Source organism: Oryctolagus cuniculus, chromosome 15 (genome assembly GCF_964237555.1).
Source record: "Oryctolagus cuniculus chromosome 15, mOryCun1.1, whole genome shotgun sequence".
Classification (NCBI taxonomy): Eukaryota; Metazoa; Chordata; class Mammalia; order Lagomorpha; family Leporidae; genus Oryctolagus; species Oryctolagus cuniculus.
In genome coordinates this window covers 37,851,940-37,866,022 of record NC_091446.1, presented here as the reverse complement: position 1 = coordinate 37,866,022, position 14,083 = coordinate 37,851,940, and the positions used below count along the sequence as shown (strand labels likewise).

The following is a 14,083-nucleotide window of genomic DNA, read 5'->3' as shown; positions in this document are numbered from 1 at the left end:
CGCTATCATATAGAAATATAATTGACTTTGTGCATGTTGACTTTGTGTGCAATAACCTTGCATTAGCTTTAGTAACTTTTTTTGGGGGAATAGATTCCTTAGCCTTTTGTACGCATGTGATCAAACTATCTGTCAATAAACATGGTTTTGCTACTTCTTTTCCAGTTTGAATGGAAGGACATCCTCCTGTAGCAGCCAGCTGGATGAGCAACTGTGGCGCTTAGATTTCAGAATCTGTTCAGCCCCTGTCGGGGCTGCCCCAAGCAGTGCAGATTTTGTGCAGTCACATGCTGTGGTCTTTTCTTGTCTTTGGGTTCTGTGGACACTGTTTGCTCTTTCTATTCCTTCTACACCCACTTTCCTTTCCTTGATGAGTTTGTTCTTAAAACTGGTTCACTTAGAGTTTTTAGTGTCTTCACTGATTTCTGAAGCATTTTCTTCTGGGTGAAGGAGGAATCTACCTCTCATAAGGCAGTGATGACCTCACCATTCCCATTTCTTTCTTTGGTCTCCATGAAGCTGTTGCAGCTATTCCCTGCAGACTCACCAGCCAGTTTGCCCACCTGCTGTTCCCTGATTTTCGCCAAGTGACTGTTCACCAGCAAGTGGTCTAGAATATTTCCCAATTTTGTGCCCTCACTTCCCCAAACTTTAAATTTTCTTTATCAAGCAGCTTATTGTGTTGGGAAAACCACAAATAGTTTGTATTGCTCTTCACAGTTCAACTTCTTCAAATTACTTGATAGTGACTTTGATTCTTTATCTTAATGATTTATATATCTGCTTTGTTTATTTTATCCTCTAAATCCCACTTATTCTGTCATTATTTTTCTTTATGCTTCAGTTGTCTATTTTAGTTCTTTTCCTATTTAGCTCCTTTCTTTGTTAAAATGAAAGGTAAAATAATATCCAAATTCTACAATAATTCTTAGCTTCCTTCATGGCAATATTGGCCCACGATTCCTTAAGCCAAGCAGAACTTTGTTTTCAGTAGGCGATGGTGGAGGAGCACATGTAGTTTACCACAGCTGTACAGAAGCCACACCAGGGGATGGGGTGGACCTCTGCCCAGGGAGGGCCACTCTCAATCACAGGGATAATGCTGGGTTTGCTATTGATCCTTTTCTGCTTTTCTTTCCATTTTGCTTCTGCATTTCCTTACCTTTAGGACCAGGTCATTTCATTGGCTCCTTTTTCTTTTGGAAAACAGAATGAGTAAATGGAAGGGACATGGACTTTGGAGTATAAATAGACCCATGTTTCAACATCACTGCTTCCGGTTACTGGTTGTGGTCTTTGGGCAAGTTGCTTTCCATTTGTGTGCTTCAAATTTCTCTCCTTAGGTGCCTTTAAACATATAAACAGTGTTCATAAGGCATCATCAAGCACAGTGTATGGCCAGTAGAAGAGACCTGGTGAGTGAGTTAGGATTATGATTAACTTTATGTCTGACTTTCTTCCTACTCTCATTCTCTAATCACCTGCCATTCATTATTGGGCTTGTACAAGTCCATACATTTGTGATTTTTGAAAGTAGTGATTTACCTCCTCTGTCTTCATAATACAAGGTCTTCAATGTGCTGTATCTGCCAAAAAATAGTTTTTGTAGCCTTAGACTAAATTATAAGGAAATGAATGTGACCAGAATCATAGTGTCAGAGCCTGCAGGTATTTTCCAGCCAGGCTGCAGATGAACTGACATAACAAAGATAAGCAAACCCCAAACCCTGCAGTAAAGGATACATGGATCTTCTTTCCTTACTCCAGAAAAAAGCCTTTTTTTTAAAAAAAGATTTATTTATTTACTTGAAAGTCAGAGTTACAGCAAGAAAGGGAGGGGCCGAGAGAGAGGAGAGAGATCTTCCATCTGCTGTTTCACTGTCCAAATGGCTGCAGTGACCAGGGCAGGACCAGGCTGAAGCCAGTAGTCAGGAGCTTTTTCCAGGTCTTCCATGTGGGTGCAGGTGCCCAAGCTCTTAGTCCATCTTCTGCTGCTTTCCCAGGCATGTTGGCAGGGAGGTGGATTGGAAGCAGAGCAGCTGGGACTCAAACCAGTGTCCATTTGGGATGCCGGCACTGAAGACAGCGACTTATCCTGCTGTGCCACAGCGCCGGCCCCAGAAAGAACTTTTTAAGGAATCAAGGCAAAATTCACATAACATAAAATGAACAATTTAAAAATATGCAATGAAGTGGCATTTAGAAAATTGATAGTATTGTGCAACTGTCACCTTTATCTAGTCCAAAAACATTTTCATCACCTCACAGTCATAAGCAGTCACTCCTTGTTTCCCCTTCATCCTGCCCCCTGCTAACCACTAACCTGCATTTGTCTCTGTAGATTTGCCCGTTTCATATAAATGGAATCTTATAGTATGTGACCTTCTGTGTATGACTTCTTTCTTGTGGCATAACATTTTTGAAGTTGTTGCTCACTATTAAAAATGCCACAGCAAAGTGTAAGTTAAGAAAAAGATTTTCTAGGGGCTGGCGCTGTGGTGCAGCAGGTTAACAACATGGCCTGAAGCACTGGCATCCTATATGGGCACTGGTTCGGGACCTGGCTGCTCCACTTCCAATCCAGCTCTCTGCTGTGGCTTGAAAAAGCAGTACAAGATGACCCAAGTCCTTGGGCCCCTGCACTCATGTGGGAGACCTGGAAGAGGCCCCTGATTCCTGGCTTTGGATCAGCGCAGCTTCAGTGGATGGAAGACCTCTTTCTCTCTCTCTCTCTCTTTTTCTGCCCCTCTCTCTGTGTAACCCTGACTTTCAAATAAATAAATAAATCTTAAAAAAAAGAAAAAGATATTCTGTAATCCCACCCACCATTGATGACAGCTGTTTATAGTCTGATGAGAGTTGCTATCCCCATTGTCTCCCTATAAATAAATTTATACTACTCACATCTTTTGCCTCAACTTTTTTAAAATTTAATACTAATATGAAACATCTTTCCATGTCAAAGCAGACAGATCTCTTCATTCTATTTAATGGATTATATATTGTTTCATTATTTGGTTATTATCTGGGTTGTTCAATAAACCTTTAGATGGATATTCTCTCCCCATGCCCATTTTTTGCTAAGTAAAATAGTTTGCATCCTAGCCTGCTCAATGGGAGTTACTTTGAAATCATAATACTGGAAAACCTAGGAACAGCTCCAGTTTTTCTGCAATCAGTTGAGTACACTGGGAAATTCATGCAGCAAAGCTGAATAGACTTTGAGGTTGTTTCTACTGTCAGATTCTTTGATCCTTGGGATTAATATTAAAACCATGGCAGTGCTAAGGACATAGAGGGTCCCTAGGACTGAATTACCAGTCCTGACTTTAGCTCTCATTTTATTAAAGACTAGCTCTAGGCCTTTGGAAAGGTACTTACCTCTGGACTTCGGTCTCCTCTTTTGTGAACTGAGGTAAATGGCTAGATGGTCACAGGTGTGGAGGAGGACTTCAGTTGGGATCATTGCCCAGTTTACAGTGATTCCCTTTCTGGACAAACAGCTCAGATTCACAAGCTTGAGAATCTCCAAGTAGCCAGGTTGTGTTATGAGACTTTCTTCACTCAACCGTATCTGATTGATCCTATAGAAGCCATTTGTCAACCCCATCAAAATACTTCTCTAGGATTTTTGAATTTGAACCACAGAAAGTATGAGCAGTTCCTCTTTGTGGGAGCGTTTGAGAAGTGAAACTTGATAGCCATTGGCACCACTATTATCTTCAGTGAGGTTCTACTGTGGGGAAGAAAAGAATGGGATTCCCTGTGCTATGGATTAGTGAGAAAGTATCCACCTGAAAACTGGGCAACTTCTAAATGCAATAGGGTATCCTGGATTGTATGTAGAAACAAAAAAGCATTAGTGCTAAGTTGATAATTCAAGCGTAAGGGTTAATTTTATCTGTCAACTTGATTGGTCAGAGGGGTGCCCAGATACTTGGTTAAACTCTGTAGTGTGTGTGTGGGGGGTGGTGGTAGTGGTATGTGTGTGTTTCTGAAGAGATGAACATTTGCCTTGATTGTCCTTCCCAGTGTGGCAGGACCTCATCCAATTGAAGGCTGGAATAACACAAAACGTAGAGGAAGGGATAATTTGCTCTCTGTACCTGGTGGTCTTGGGCTGGAATTTTGGTCTTCTCTTTTCTTCATATTTGTTCTTAGCTAGAATTGACACCGTTGACTGCCCTGTGTCTCCAGCTTGCCAGTTGTCAATCTTGAGACTTCTCTTATTCTATCCAATGCAGAAAAGCAGTGGACATTGCTGTAACATTATAAAGCAAACAGAAAACCTGCAGCTACGCGCAAAGGATTACAGTTGAGACACATGAATACAATGGACTACCAAAGCATAGGAAGAAATGCAGGCGAGAGACTTTCTTCAGAAAAGTAAGGCATTCAAAACAGCCCATGTATCCTGGGGAATTTAGAAAGCCACACCCATGGAGCCAGTGTTGTGCTGGAGTGGGTTAAGCAGCTACATACAGTGCTGGCATCCCTTATGGGTACGGGTTGATTCAAGTCGCAGATGCTCTACTTCCTGCTAATGCGCCTCAGGGGACAAAGCAGAGGATGGCTCAAATGCTTGGCTTCCTGCCAACCACGTAGGAGACCTGAAGAAAGCTCCTGGCTCCTGTTGGGGCCATTTGAGAAGTGAACCAGGGGATGGAAGATCTCTCTCTGTGTGTCTCTCCCTCTCTCTCTGTAATTCTGCTTTTCAATTAAAGAAAGAAAAAAAGGCACACACACACCTAAGGTAGGATACTTGCTCAGAAAGGTCCTCCGAAGACTCTTTTTCCTATGGGTCACTTCCAAACATATAAACAGCACATGGGGCTAATGTAGAGTCATAGGAATTCTGGTGGAGTATTAAAGGAGTGTCTCAACTCAGCCAGCTGGCAAAGAGTGAGAAAGGTGTTTGTATGTTTGTTTGTTTTAGCTTCCAGCATCAAGGAAATCTCTTTCGAAATCCTAGCTGAATGTAGCTAAAGAAACTGGAACCATACATGGCAAGGAAAATAGTCTTTGGAAAAATGGTTTAGAAAATTCACGAAACATGGCCGGCACCGCGGCTCACTAGGCTAATCCTCTGCCTTGTGGCGCCGGCACACTGGGTTCTAGTCCCAGTCGGGGCGCCGGATTCTGTCCCGGTTGCCCCTTTTCCAGGCCAGCTCTCTGTTGTGGCCAGGGAGTGCAGTGGAGGATGGCCCAAGTGCTTGGGCCCTGCACCGCATGGGAGACCAGGAGAAGCACCTGGCTCCTGCCATCGGATCAGCATGGTGCACCGGCCATTGGAGGGTGAATCAGCGGCAAAGGAAGACCTTTCTCTCTGTGTCTCTCTCTCACTGTCCATTCTGCCTGTCAATAAAATAAAATAAAGAAAGTTCACTAAACAAATGGACACCTGTAACCTTCACCAATTAGGAATGGTAAATTCTGAAAAAAGAGAAGAATCTGATTTTCAGAGCTACCATATTATACTATTCAAATATTCAGTTTTAACAAAATCACAAAACATACGAAGAAACAGAATAGTATGGCCTATCAAGGTGATCAACATGTACATTTTGGGAGTCCTGGAAGGAGAAGAGAGTGAGAGCTGCATGGAGAGATTACGTGAAGAAGTATGACTAAAAGCTTCCCAAATTCGATGAAAGGCATGAATCTGTACATCCAAAAATTTCGACTCTAACTACAGTAAACTCACAGAAATATACAAGACACGTTATAATCAAACTGTTGAAAGACAATGAAAAGAGAATCTTAACAGCAGCAAGGGAAGAAACTTGTCACGTGCAAGGGAATCTCAAGATTAACAGCCAGTTTCTCATCAGAGACCGTGAAGGCCAGAAGGCATGAAAGGACAAAGTACTAAAAGAAAAAGAAAACAAAACTATGGCCTAAGAATTCTATATATTATGGGGATATAGATATCTAACTTATGTTCTGTCCTTCAAAAATGGAGAAAGACATTCCAGATAAAGAGAGATCTTGTTAATATGGAACTTCGCTGTAAGAAGTGTTAGAGGGGGCGGTGCTGTGGCGTAGCAGGTAAAGCTGCCGCCTGCGGTGCTGGCATCCCATATGGGCTCTAGTTTGAGTCCCAGCTGCTCCAATTCTGATCCAGCTATGGCCTTGGAAAGCAGTGGAAGATGGCCCTAGTGCTTGGGCCCCTGTACCCATGTGTGAGACCCAGAAGAATCCTCTGATTCTGACAGAACTGATCAGCTCAGTTCTGTCCATTGCAGCCATTTGGGGAGTGAACAGCAGATGGAAGACTTCTCTTTCTTTGCCTCTGCCTCTCTGTAATTCTACCTTTCAAATAAATAAAGTAAATCTTTTGGAAAAAAAAAAAAACCAACATTAATGTATTTTTTATTTGCAAGTATACTTTTTGTTTCCAGTGTGCTCCAAAAGATAAATGCAAAAGAATAACGAATCTGTGTTGTTGACACACAAAGTGAAAAATTTTAACTGTATGATGATGTGATTGAAAACTATCATTTTTATTAAAAAAACCTGTATGTGTATACTTGTATGTGTATATGTGTACATAATATGTGATATAAAATTAATACACACACATGCCCATATGGGCATAGAATATCTTTGGTAAGGTACAGAAGGAAGCTGATAAATTGTTTCTCTTATAATTATGAGGACAGGGTAGACATAATCTCACCAATTAATTCTTGTTCTTCACCACAAATCTGCCTTTTCTTTCACTTCTCCATTTCCACAAAGGCACTATCACTTATCCAGTTCTGTCAGCAAGATGGGAATCAGGCTTGTTCTTTCTCTTTTATTCACCTCCCATTAAGTAAATCACCAAATTCTGCTGATCTGACCTCCCAAACATCTCACCCTAGTCTATTTCATTGCAGAAGAGGCTGACTGTCCCCTAAGATTCATTGTTCCTTTCCTCCTTACTCACAGGACTCCTAATTTTTGGCAGGAACTGTAGTAACCTAGAATAGCCATTTTATTCCCTAACTTCCCTTGCAACCAGATGGGGCCATGTGACTACATTCTATCCAAGCAGCTGTGACTTGACTTCTCATTCTCCTGTCCATTATCATATCGAATATCATTTGCTTGCTTGACATTCTGTGCAACTGGCATTTTCTTTTTATGAATTATGCGGCCAAAGGTTTTTAAGGTCATGTTTACAGGTTCCTAACCAGATGAATCATATCAAAGATTCTGTTCATTGACCATTTTTTTCTCCATCCATTTTTATATTTTAGAATTCTGATTGCTGTTTTTGTAAAGATAATGCAGATTCACTGTGAAGGTGCCAGAAAAGGAGGAGATAATGGTAGCTTAGGACAAGGAAAAGAAATAAAAATTAGCAAAATCACCCGCAATGCTACCATTAACCCTTGTTATAAGAGAACATTGCTCGACGGCGCCACGGCTCACTAGGCTAATCCTCCGCCTTGCAGCGCCGGCACACCGGGTTCTAGTCCCAGTCGGGGCACCGGATTCTGTCCCGGTTGCCCCTCTTCCAGGCCAGCTCTCTGCTGTGGCCAGGGAGTGCAGTGGAGGATGGCCCAAGTACTTGGGCCCTGACCCCATGGGAGACCAGGATAAGTACCTGGCTCCTGGCTTTGGATCAGCGTGGTGCGCCGGCCGCAGCGCGCCGGCCGTGGCGGCCATTGGAGGATGAACCAACGGCAAAAGGAAGACCTTTCTCTCTGTCTCTCTCTCTCACTGTCCACTCTGCCTGTCAAAAAAAAAACCAAAAAACAAAAAACAAAAAAACAACATTGCTCAATTTCAGGCATGGAAAGCCAAGACATTGTGGAATAAAAATAAAATGTCCTACATGAAGGATCCTGTGAGAGAGACCCCAGTGGAAAGAAGTGGCCATCAAAGGATGTACTTTTCTCTGAAGGGAGGAGAGAGCCTCTACTTTGCTTATGGCCTTGTCTAAATGCTGATGGAGATTGTGGATTCAAAAGGCTTCCATAGCCTACGCAGCTCATGTCAAGAGCCTCAGGTGGTCACTGATGTCATACATATGTGTGTTAATTGTTAAATTAACAACAGGAGTCACTGTGCACTAATTACCCATGCAGGACCTCTGTTCTCAGTGAGTTGTATTATGAGAATTAATTGTAAAACTTGTTCTAAAACAGTTTTTTGTGGGGGTGTGTGTGTGCAAATTGTTGAAATCTTTACTTAGTGTGGAGTTGGTCTTCTGTGTATAAAGTTAATTGAAAATGAATCTTAATGGAGAATGAGACTGGGAATGGGAGAGGGAGGAGAAGGGGGGGTGGGAGTAGGGGTGGGATGGCAGATATGGTGAGAAGAATCACTAGATTCCATCTTGTACTGCTTTCCCAGGCCATAGCAGAAAGCTGGATTGGAAGTGGAGCAGCTGGGTCTCGAACCGGCGCACATATGGGATGCCAGCGCTTCAAGCTAGGGTGTTAACCCACTGCACCACAGCACCAGCTCCACTTTTTATTTTATATTTTTTAAAGATTTGTTTTTATTTATTTGAAAGGCAGAATGACAGAGAGGGAGACAGAGAGATTGATTAGATGTCTTCCATCTGCTGGTTCATTTCCCCACATGGCTGCAATAGCCAGAGCTGAGCCAGGCTGAAGCCAGTAGCCTGGAACTCCATCAGGGTCTCCACATGAGTGACAGGGGCCCAAGCAGTTGGGTCATCTTCTGCTGCCTTCCTTCCTAGAGAGCTGGATCAGAAGTGGAGCAGCCTGGGCTTGAACCAGTACTCATATTACAGGTATTACAGGCGGCAGCATAACCCACTGTGTCACAATGCCAGCCCCTGTCTACTTTGAGATAAAAAAATAAGTAAATAAATTTTCTTAAAAATAGAAAAAGACTTCCTGCCTTAGAGGATCCTTTCTTTTCTTACCAACTCACCTATACTCAACCATCCCAGTATTGTCTACTCATTTACTTGCCTTATTTTTCTTGATAATGACTCTCATATCCTGACATGCTATTCTATAACTGTTATTTTTTGTCTGCCTCTCCTTGCATGAAAACAAGGACTCTGTTTTATCTTCTGCTGAAGTCCCCAGCACTTAGCACAAAGCCAGGCACTCTATTTTTTTTAATTTTTTTATTTATTTATTTTTTTTGATAGGCAGAGTGGACAGTGAGAGAGAGAGACAGAGAGAAAGGTCTTCCTTTTGCCGTTGGTTCATCCTCCAATGGCCGCCGCGGCCAGCGCGCTGCGGCCGGCGCACCGCGCTGATCCGATGGCAGGAGCCAGGAGCCAGGTGCTTTTCCTGGTCTCCCATGGGGTGCAGGGCCCAAGCACCTGGGCCATCCTCCACTGCACTCCCTGGCCACAGCAGAGGGCTGGCCAAGCCAGGCACTCTATTGACAGGAGAGTACTTCAAGAAGTTCTTGGAAAATGGAATTAAAAGATGTTTAGTTTGGTGCAATTTTTAAAAATTCATGTAGTTATTTTATAACACATATTTCCATGAACTTTTAAAAGATCTTGTATATGCATGGATTTCAATATTTTTGAACCAAAATAAACTTAACTTTTTTTAAAAGACATTTATTTGAAAGGCAGAGAGAGGGAGAAACAAATAGAGAGATCGTCCTTCCATTGGTTCACTCCTTGAATGGCTGCAATGACCAGAGCTAGGTCAGACTGAAGTAAGGAGCCCAGAGCTTCCTATGGGTCTCCCATATGGGTCCAAGGACCCAAACTCTTGGGCTATCTGCTGCTTTCTCAGGTGCATTAACAGGGAGCTGGATTGGAAGTAGAGCAACCAGGACTGGAATCAATGATCATATGGGATGCCAGTGCCGCAGACAGTGGCATCACCCGCTGTACCACCACACCAGCTTGCTCTATCTATCTATTTTTTAAGGTTTAGCATTTATTTAGAGCATGAGAGACATGCACAGGAAAGTGAGGGCTTTATTTAACGGAAAAAGGAGTCTAGAAGCTGAGGAGTCCATACCAGGCAGAGCACACCAGCTTCTTTTTTTTAATTTTTTATTTTATTTTTTGACAGGCAGAGTGGACAGTGAGAGAGAGAGAGAGAGAAAGGTCTTCCTTTTGCCGTTGGTTCACCCTCCAATGGCCGCCATGGCCGGGGCGCTGTGGCCGGTGCACCACGCTGATCCAAAGCCAGGAGCCAGGTGCTTCTCCTGGTCTCCCATGGGGTGCAGGGCCCAAGGACTTGGGCCATCCTGCACTGCACTCCTGGGCCACAGCAGAGAGCTGGCCTGGAAGAGGGGCAACTGGGACCGAATCCGGTGCCCCGATCGGGGCTAGAACCCGGTGTGCCGGCGCCACAAGGCGGAGGATTAGCCTAGTGAGCCGCGGCGCCGGCTGCACACCAGCTTCTTAATTCCACCTTTCACAAACCTTGTGAAGTACCCTTCTATGTGATGATGAAATCAAGAGTGAATGAACAGATATTCAGAGAAGCAAGGGTAGGAGTGCATATATGGGTTTGGTTTACTTTAATAGCATTAGAACAGCCAGACCAAAATTTCTCTAGCTGGGGAAGGGAGGATCCCCCCGAAAAGTTCTGAGGGAGGTAGGATGAGGCCTGACACAGTGGGGTGTCTGATGGTGTCACCGTTTCCCTCTCCACAACCTTGGCTTGCTCTCCTTTCTTCCTGACCTCCACAGTAGACCCTTTAAATAACACTGGACCCAGGACTCTCCTTTCAGAACTCTCCCCAGTTCCTTGATTTAATGAGAAGTTTTGCTTTTCAGCCAAGAACAATGTCACTGAACTCCTGTTTCCTGACCTTTTAGAAAACCCAAGGATATGGGACCAAAGTCTCACTATAATTAGCCAGGTCGACTGCTCTGCTTACTGCCCTGGGTAATCTGTCTTCTTAGCCTGACCAGAGTTTTTAATACAATTAGTTGCTCATGGGACTTGAAATTAGTTATATTATTTTTTCTCCTAATGTTTGCTTGGGTATCAAAATGAATTAAGTTTACTGGTCTTTTATACTTCTCTTTTACATCCTGGTCACCCTATACTGCTTTTTTTTTTCTATAGATTTATTTATTTGAAAAGTAGTATTAGAGAGAGAGTGAAGGAGAGACAGATATCTTTCATCCTCTTGTTTTCTCCCCAAATGGCTGCAATGGCTAGGAGTGTGCCAGGCTGAAGCAGGAGCCAGGAGCTTCTTCCAGATCTCCCATGTGATTACAGGGGCTGCAAGGACTTGGGTCATCTGCTGCTGCATTCCCATGTGCATTAGCCGGGAGCTGGATCAGAATTGGAGCAGCTGGGACTCCAGTGGAGTACATACGGGATGCTGGCACTGCAGGCCGTGGCTTAATCTGCTGTGCCACAGCACCAGCCACACCCTGTGGCTTTTGAAAAATCTGTAGATTGAATTTGAAAGCATTTTGGGAGGGTAACTATTATATAATAATATGACATTTATTTACCTAATATTATTTTAAAGTTTATAATAGTATTGAAAGGTACAATTTATTAAGTGCTTAATATATGCAGGTGTTGTGCCCAGAGTTTTGCATTGATTATCTCACTTAGTCCAATTAACAATCTTGTGACATGAGCTGTAATAACTAGTTCTTATTTTATGCTAATTAACCCTTTAAATAAATGTATATTTTTGTATACATTATTTCATTTAATTCTCTCAATAACCCTATGGTAAAGGAAATGTTCTTGTCTCCATTTTACAGCTGAAGGGTCTGAGGTTTGCAGATGTGTATTAGTCTTCTGGAGCTGTCATAAGAAATAGCATAGACAGGATAGCTTGAACAACAAAAATCTATTTTCTTGTGGTAGTGGAGGGTAGAGTGCTAATATCAAGGTGCCAGCAGGGTTTGTTTCTGGTGAGGCCTCTCTTCCTGGTTTGTAGATGGCTACTTCCTTGCTCTTCCCTCAGATGGTCTTTCCTGTGTGCCAGATGGAGAGAGTTAACTCTTGAATGTTGACCTTCTTATAAGGACACAGATCCTATTGCATTAGGGCCCCACTCTTAACTGCCTCATTTAACCTTAATTACTTTTGTAAAGGCCTTATCTCTGAATATAATAACCTTGGGGTAATGTTAAGGTTTCCATGTTTGAATTAGGGGGAACATGATTCAGTCCATAACAAGAGAGTATATAAAATATCAACTGCAGTGTTGTCTTCTTGTTAATGCTACAAAGCAATTCAATGTTCCAGCACTACCTTGGACAACCGCCTTCCTTCAGTGCCTAAGGTTGAACTTTGTCATTCCTCACTCATCTCAGCAAATGATAACATATATAGACCCTTTAAGTTTTTCTTTCTTTCCTAGAGCATGAAGCCTTAAGTTTCTGCTGTTAAAATTAAAAAAAAAAAAAAAAAAAAATTTGGCCGGCGCCGCTGCTCAATAGGCTAATCCTCCACCTAGCGGCGCCGGCACACCGGGTTCTAGTCCCGGTCGGGGCGCCGGATTCTTTCCCGGTTGCCCCTCTTCCAGGCCAGCTCTCTGCTGTGGCCCAGGAGGGCAGTGGAGGATGGCCCAAGTGCTTGGGCCCTGCACCGCATGGGAGACCAGGAGAAGCACCTGGCTCCTGCCATTGGATCAGCGCGGTGCATTGGCCACAGCGCGCCAGCTGTGGTGGCCATTGGAGGGTGAACCAACGGCAAAAGGAAGACCTTTCTCTCTGTCTCTCTCTCTCACTATCCACTCTGCCTGTCAAAAAATAAATAAATAAATAAAAATTAAAAAAAATTTAAATCCAAAATTATACCTCATAAATATGTAAAAATTTAATCAGTTAATTTTTTTCCGTGCCAAACTGTGTCTAGCTTTATTAAAGATTCTTTCATAAAAAAATCATGGTATTTCAGACAGGACATGGACAGAAATAGTGAACAATATACAACAACTTTCAACTCCTATCTTCAGTGGACTACCAAAATCAGAAAGCCACTCTAAAACCCAAGTCGACATCTGATACTCTGAACCGGGCAATTTTAGTGTGAGGGTTGATGTTTTACATTTAGCCTGTTGCTTAACAACTTTTCACAAGCTGATCCCGACTTTCAGGAAATGAGATGGAAAATGGCAGAATTACCATTCTTAAGATCCAAAGTCTACAAAAGGAACTGTTGCTGTTCTGAGGGACACTATCTCAATGGTGTCTCTGGGTTGGCCACATTGCCTGTCGCGCTGGTAACAAATTTTGGGGGTCCAACTCCCAGCAGGTCTCTGGGCTTAAGGGAGTTAATTTTATGCTGAAGGCAAGAAAGGAGCAGGAAGAGGAAAAATATAGAATTTTGTTGTCCTATGCCACAAGGTTTTGTGTCATTGTGGCAGGGTGTCAACAGCAGGGGATGCCTCCTCTTGGGAGCCAAGAAGTCTCTCAAAAGCTAGAAGGGAAACGTCCTTCTTTCACATCATTCCAGCTTCAGAGACATTCTGCCCCTTTCCAGAAAACAATAATGAAGTGTTCTGTGGGCTAACAACATTGCTTTAAAAAAAAAGGGTGAAACAAAATTCTGCATTTGTATAAAAGGATAGAAAGTAGTATTTCAAACTGTACCGTCACCAGAAGCACACAGTTATCACGAATGCACACCCTTCACTTGTGCCTGCAGCTTCCTGTGCCTGGTCTGTTTGGCATTTCCATTGTCTGCAGGGTTACTCCCCACCTTGCCAGTGTCAGCTGTTCCCTTTTCCTCTTTGGGTACCCTCCCTCCCTTTTTTGAAGGGGCCTTTTTAGGGTTTGTTCTGGCTTTGTAGAAGCTGGATTAACAGACAACCTGGGTCTTCTCTGTGGTTCCTCTTTCACCTTGGCCTTGTGTGTCCCTTTTAACCTTTCTCTTGGGTGTGGTGGTGGCAGTGGCAGCTGCAGGACATAGGCACTGGGCATGGGGATGCAGCAGCGCACAGGGTTTGCTTGGTCCAGGGATCATTCTGGCCCCTTCTTCATGCTGCTCCCAGTTCAAAACTTTTTTTTTTTAAATAAAATGTTTTGTGTATTTGTGTGCTTAGCAATTGGAATGACAGCTGAGGTGTGCAATACATACAAAGCCTCTTCCTTGCTGTCACTCTCTTGTTAGTCCGCTCAGCATCACAGAGGGAACCCTGCCAGCTGCTCCTGCCT

General features: G+C 43.2%; 1 protein-coding gene across 4 annotated transcripts in view; it reads left to right on the top strand.

The window, feature by feature from the left end:
• The window catches only part of EXOC6 (exocyst complex component 6), a 324,395-nt gene that overhangs the window by 47,074 nt on the left and 263,238 nt on the right, over positions 1-14,083 (top strand). For 3 of the 4 annotated variants that reach the window (XR_011382367.1, XM_070057614.1, XM_070057613.1), the window contains one exon: positions 4,245-4,386. The exons of the other annotated variant lie outside the window; for it this stretch is intronic. Coding sequence is in view for 2 of the 3 variants with exons in the window: in XM_070057614.1 (XP_069913715.1) it covers positions 4,325-4,386 (62 nt within the window). In the remaining variant the exon portion in view is untranslated. Of the gene's footprint in view, positions 1-4,244; positions 4,387-14,083 lie in introns of those variants that run through there. 4 annotated transcript variants of the gene reach the window in all.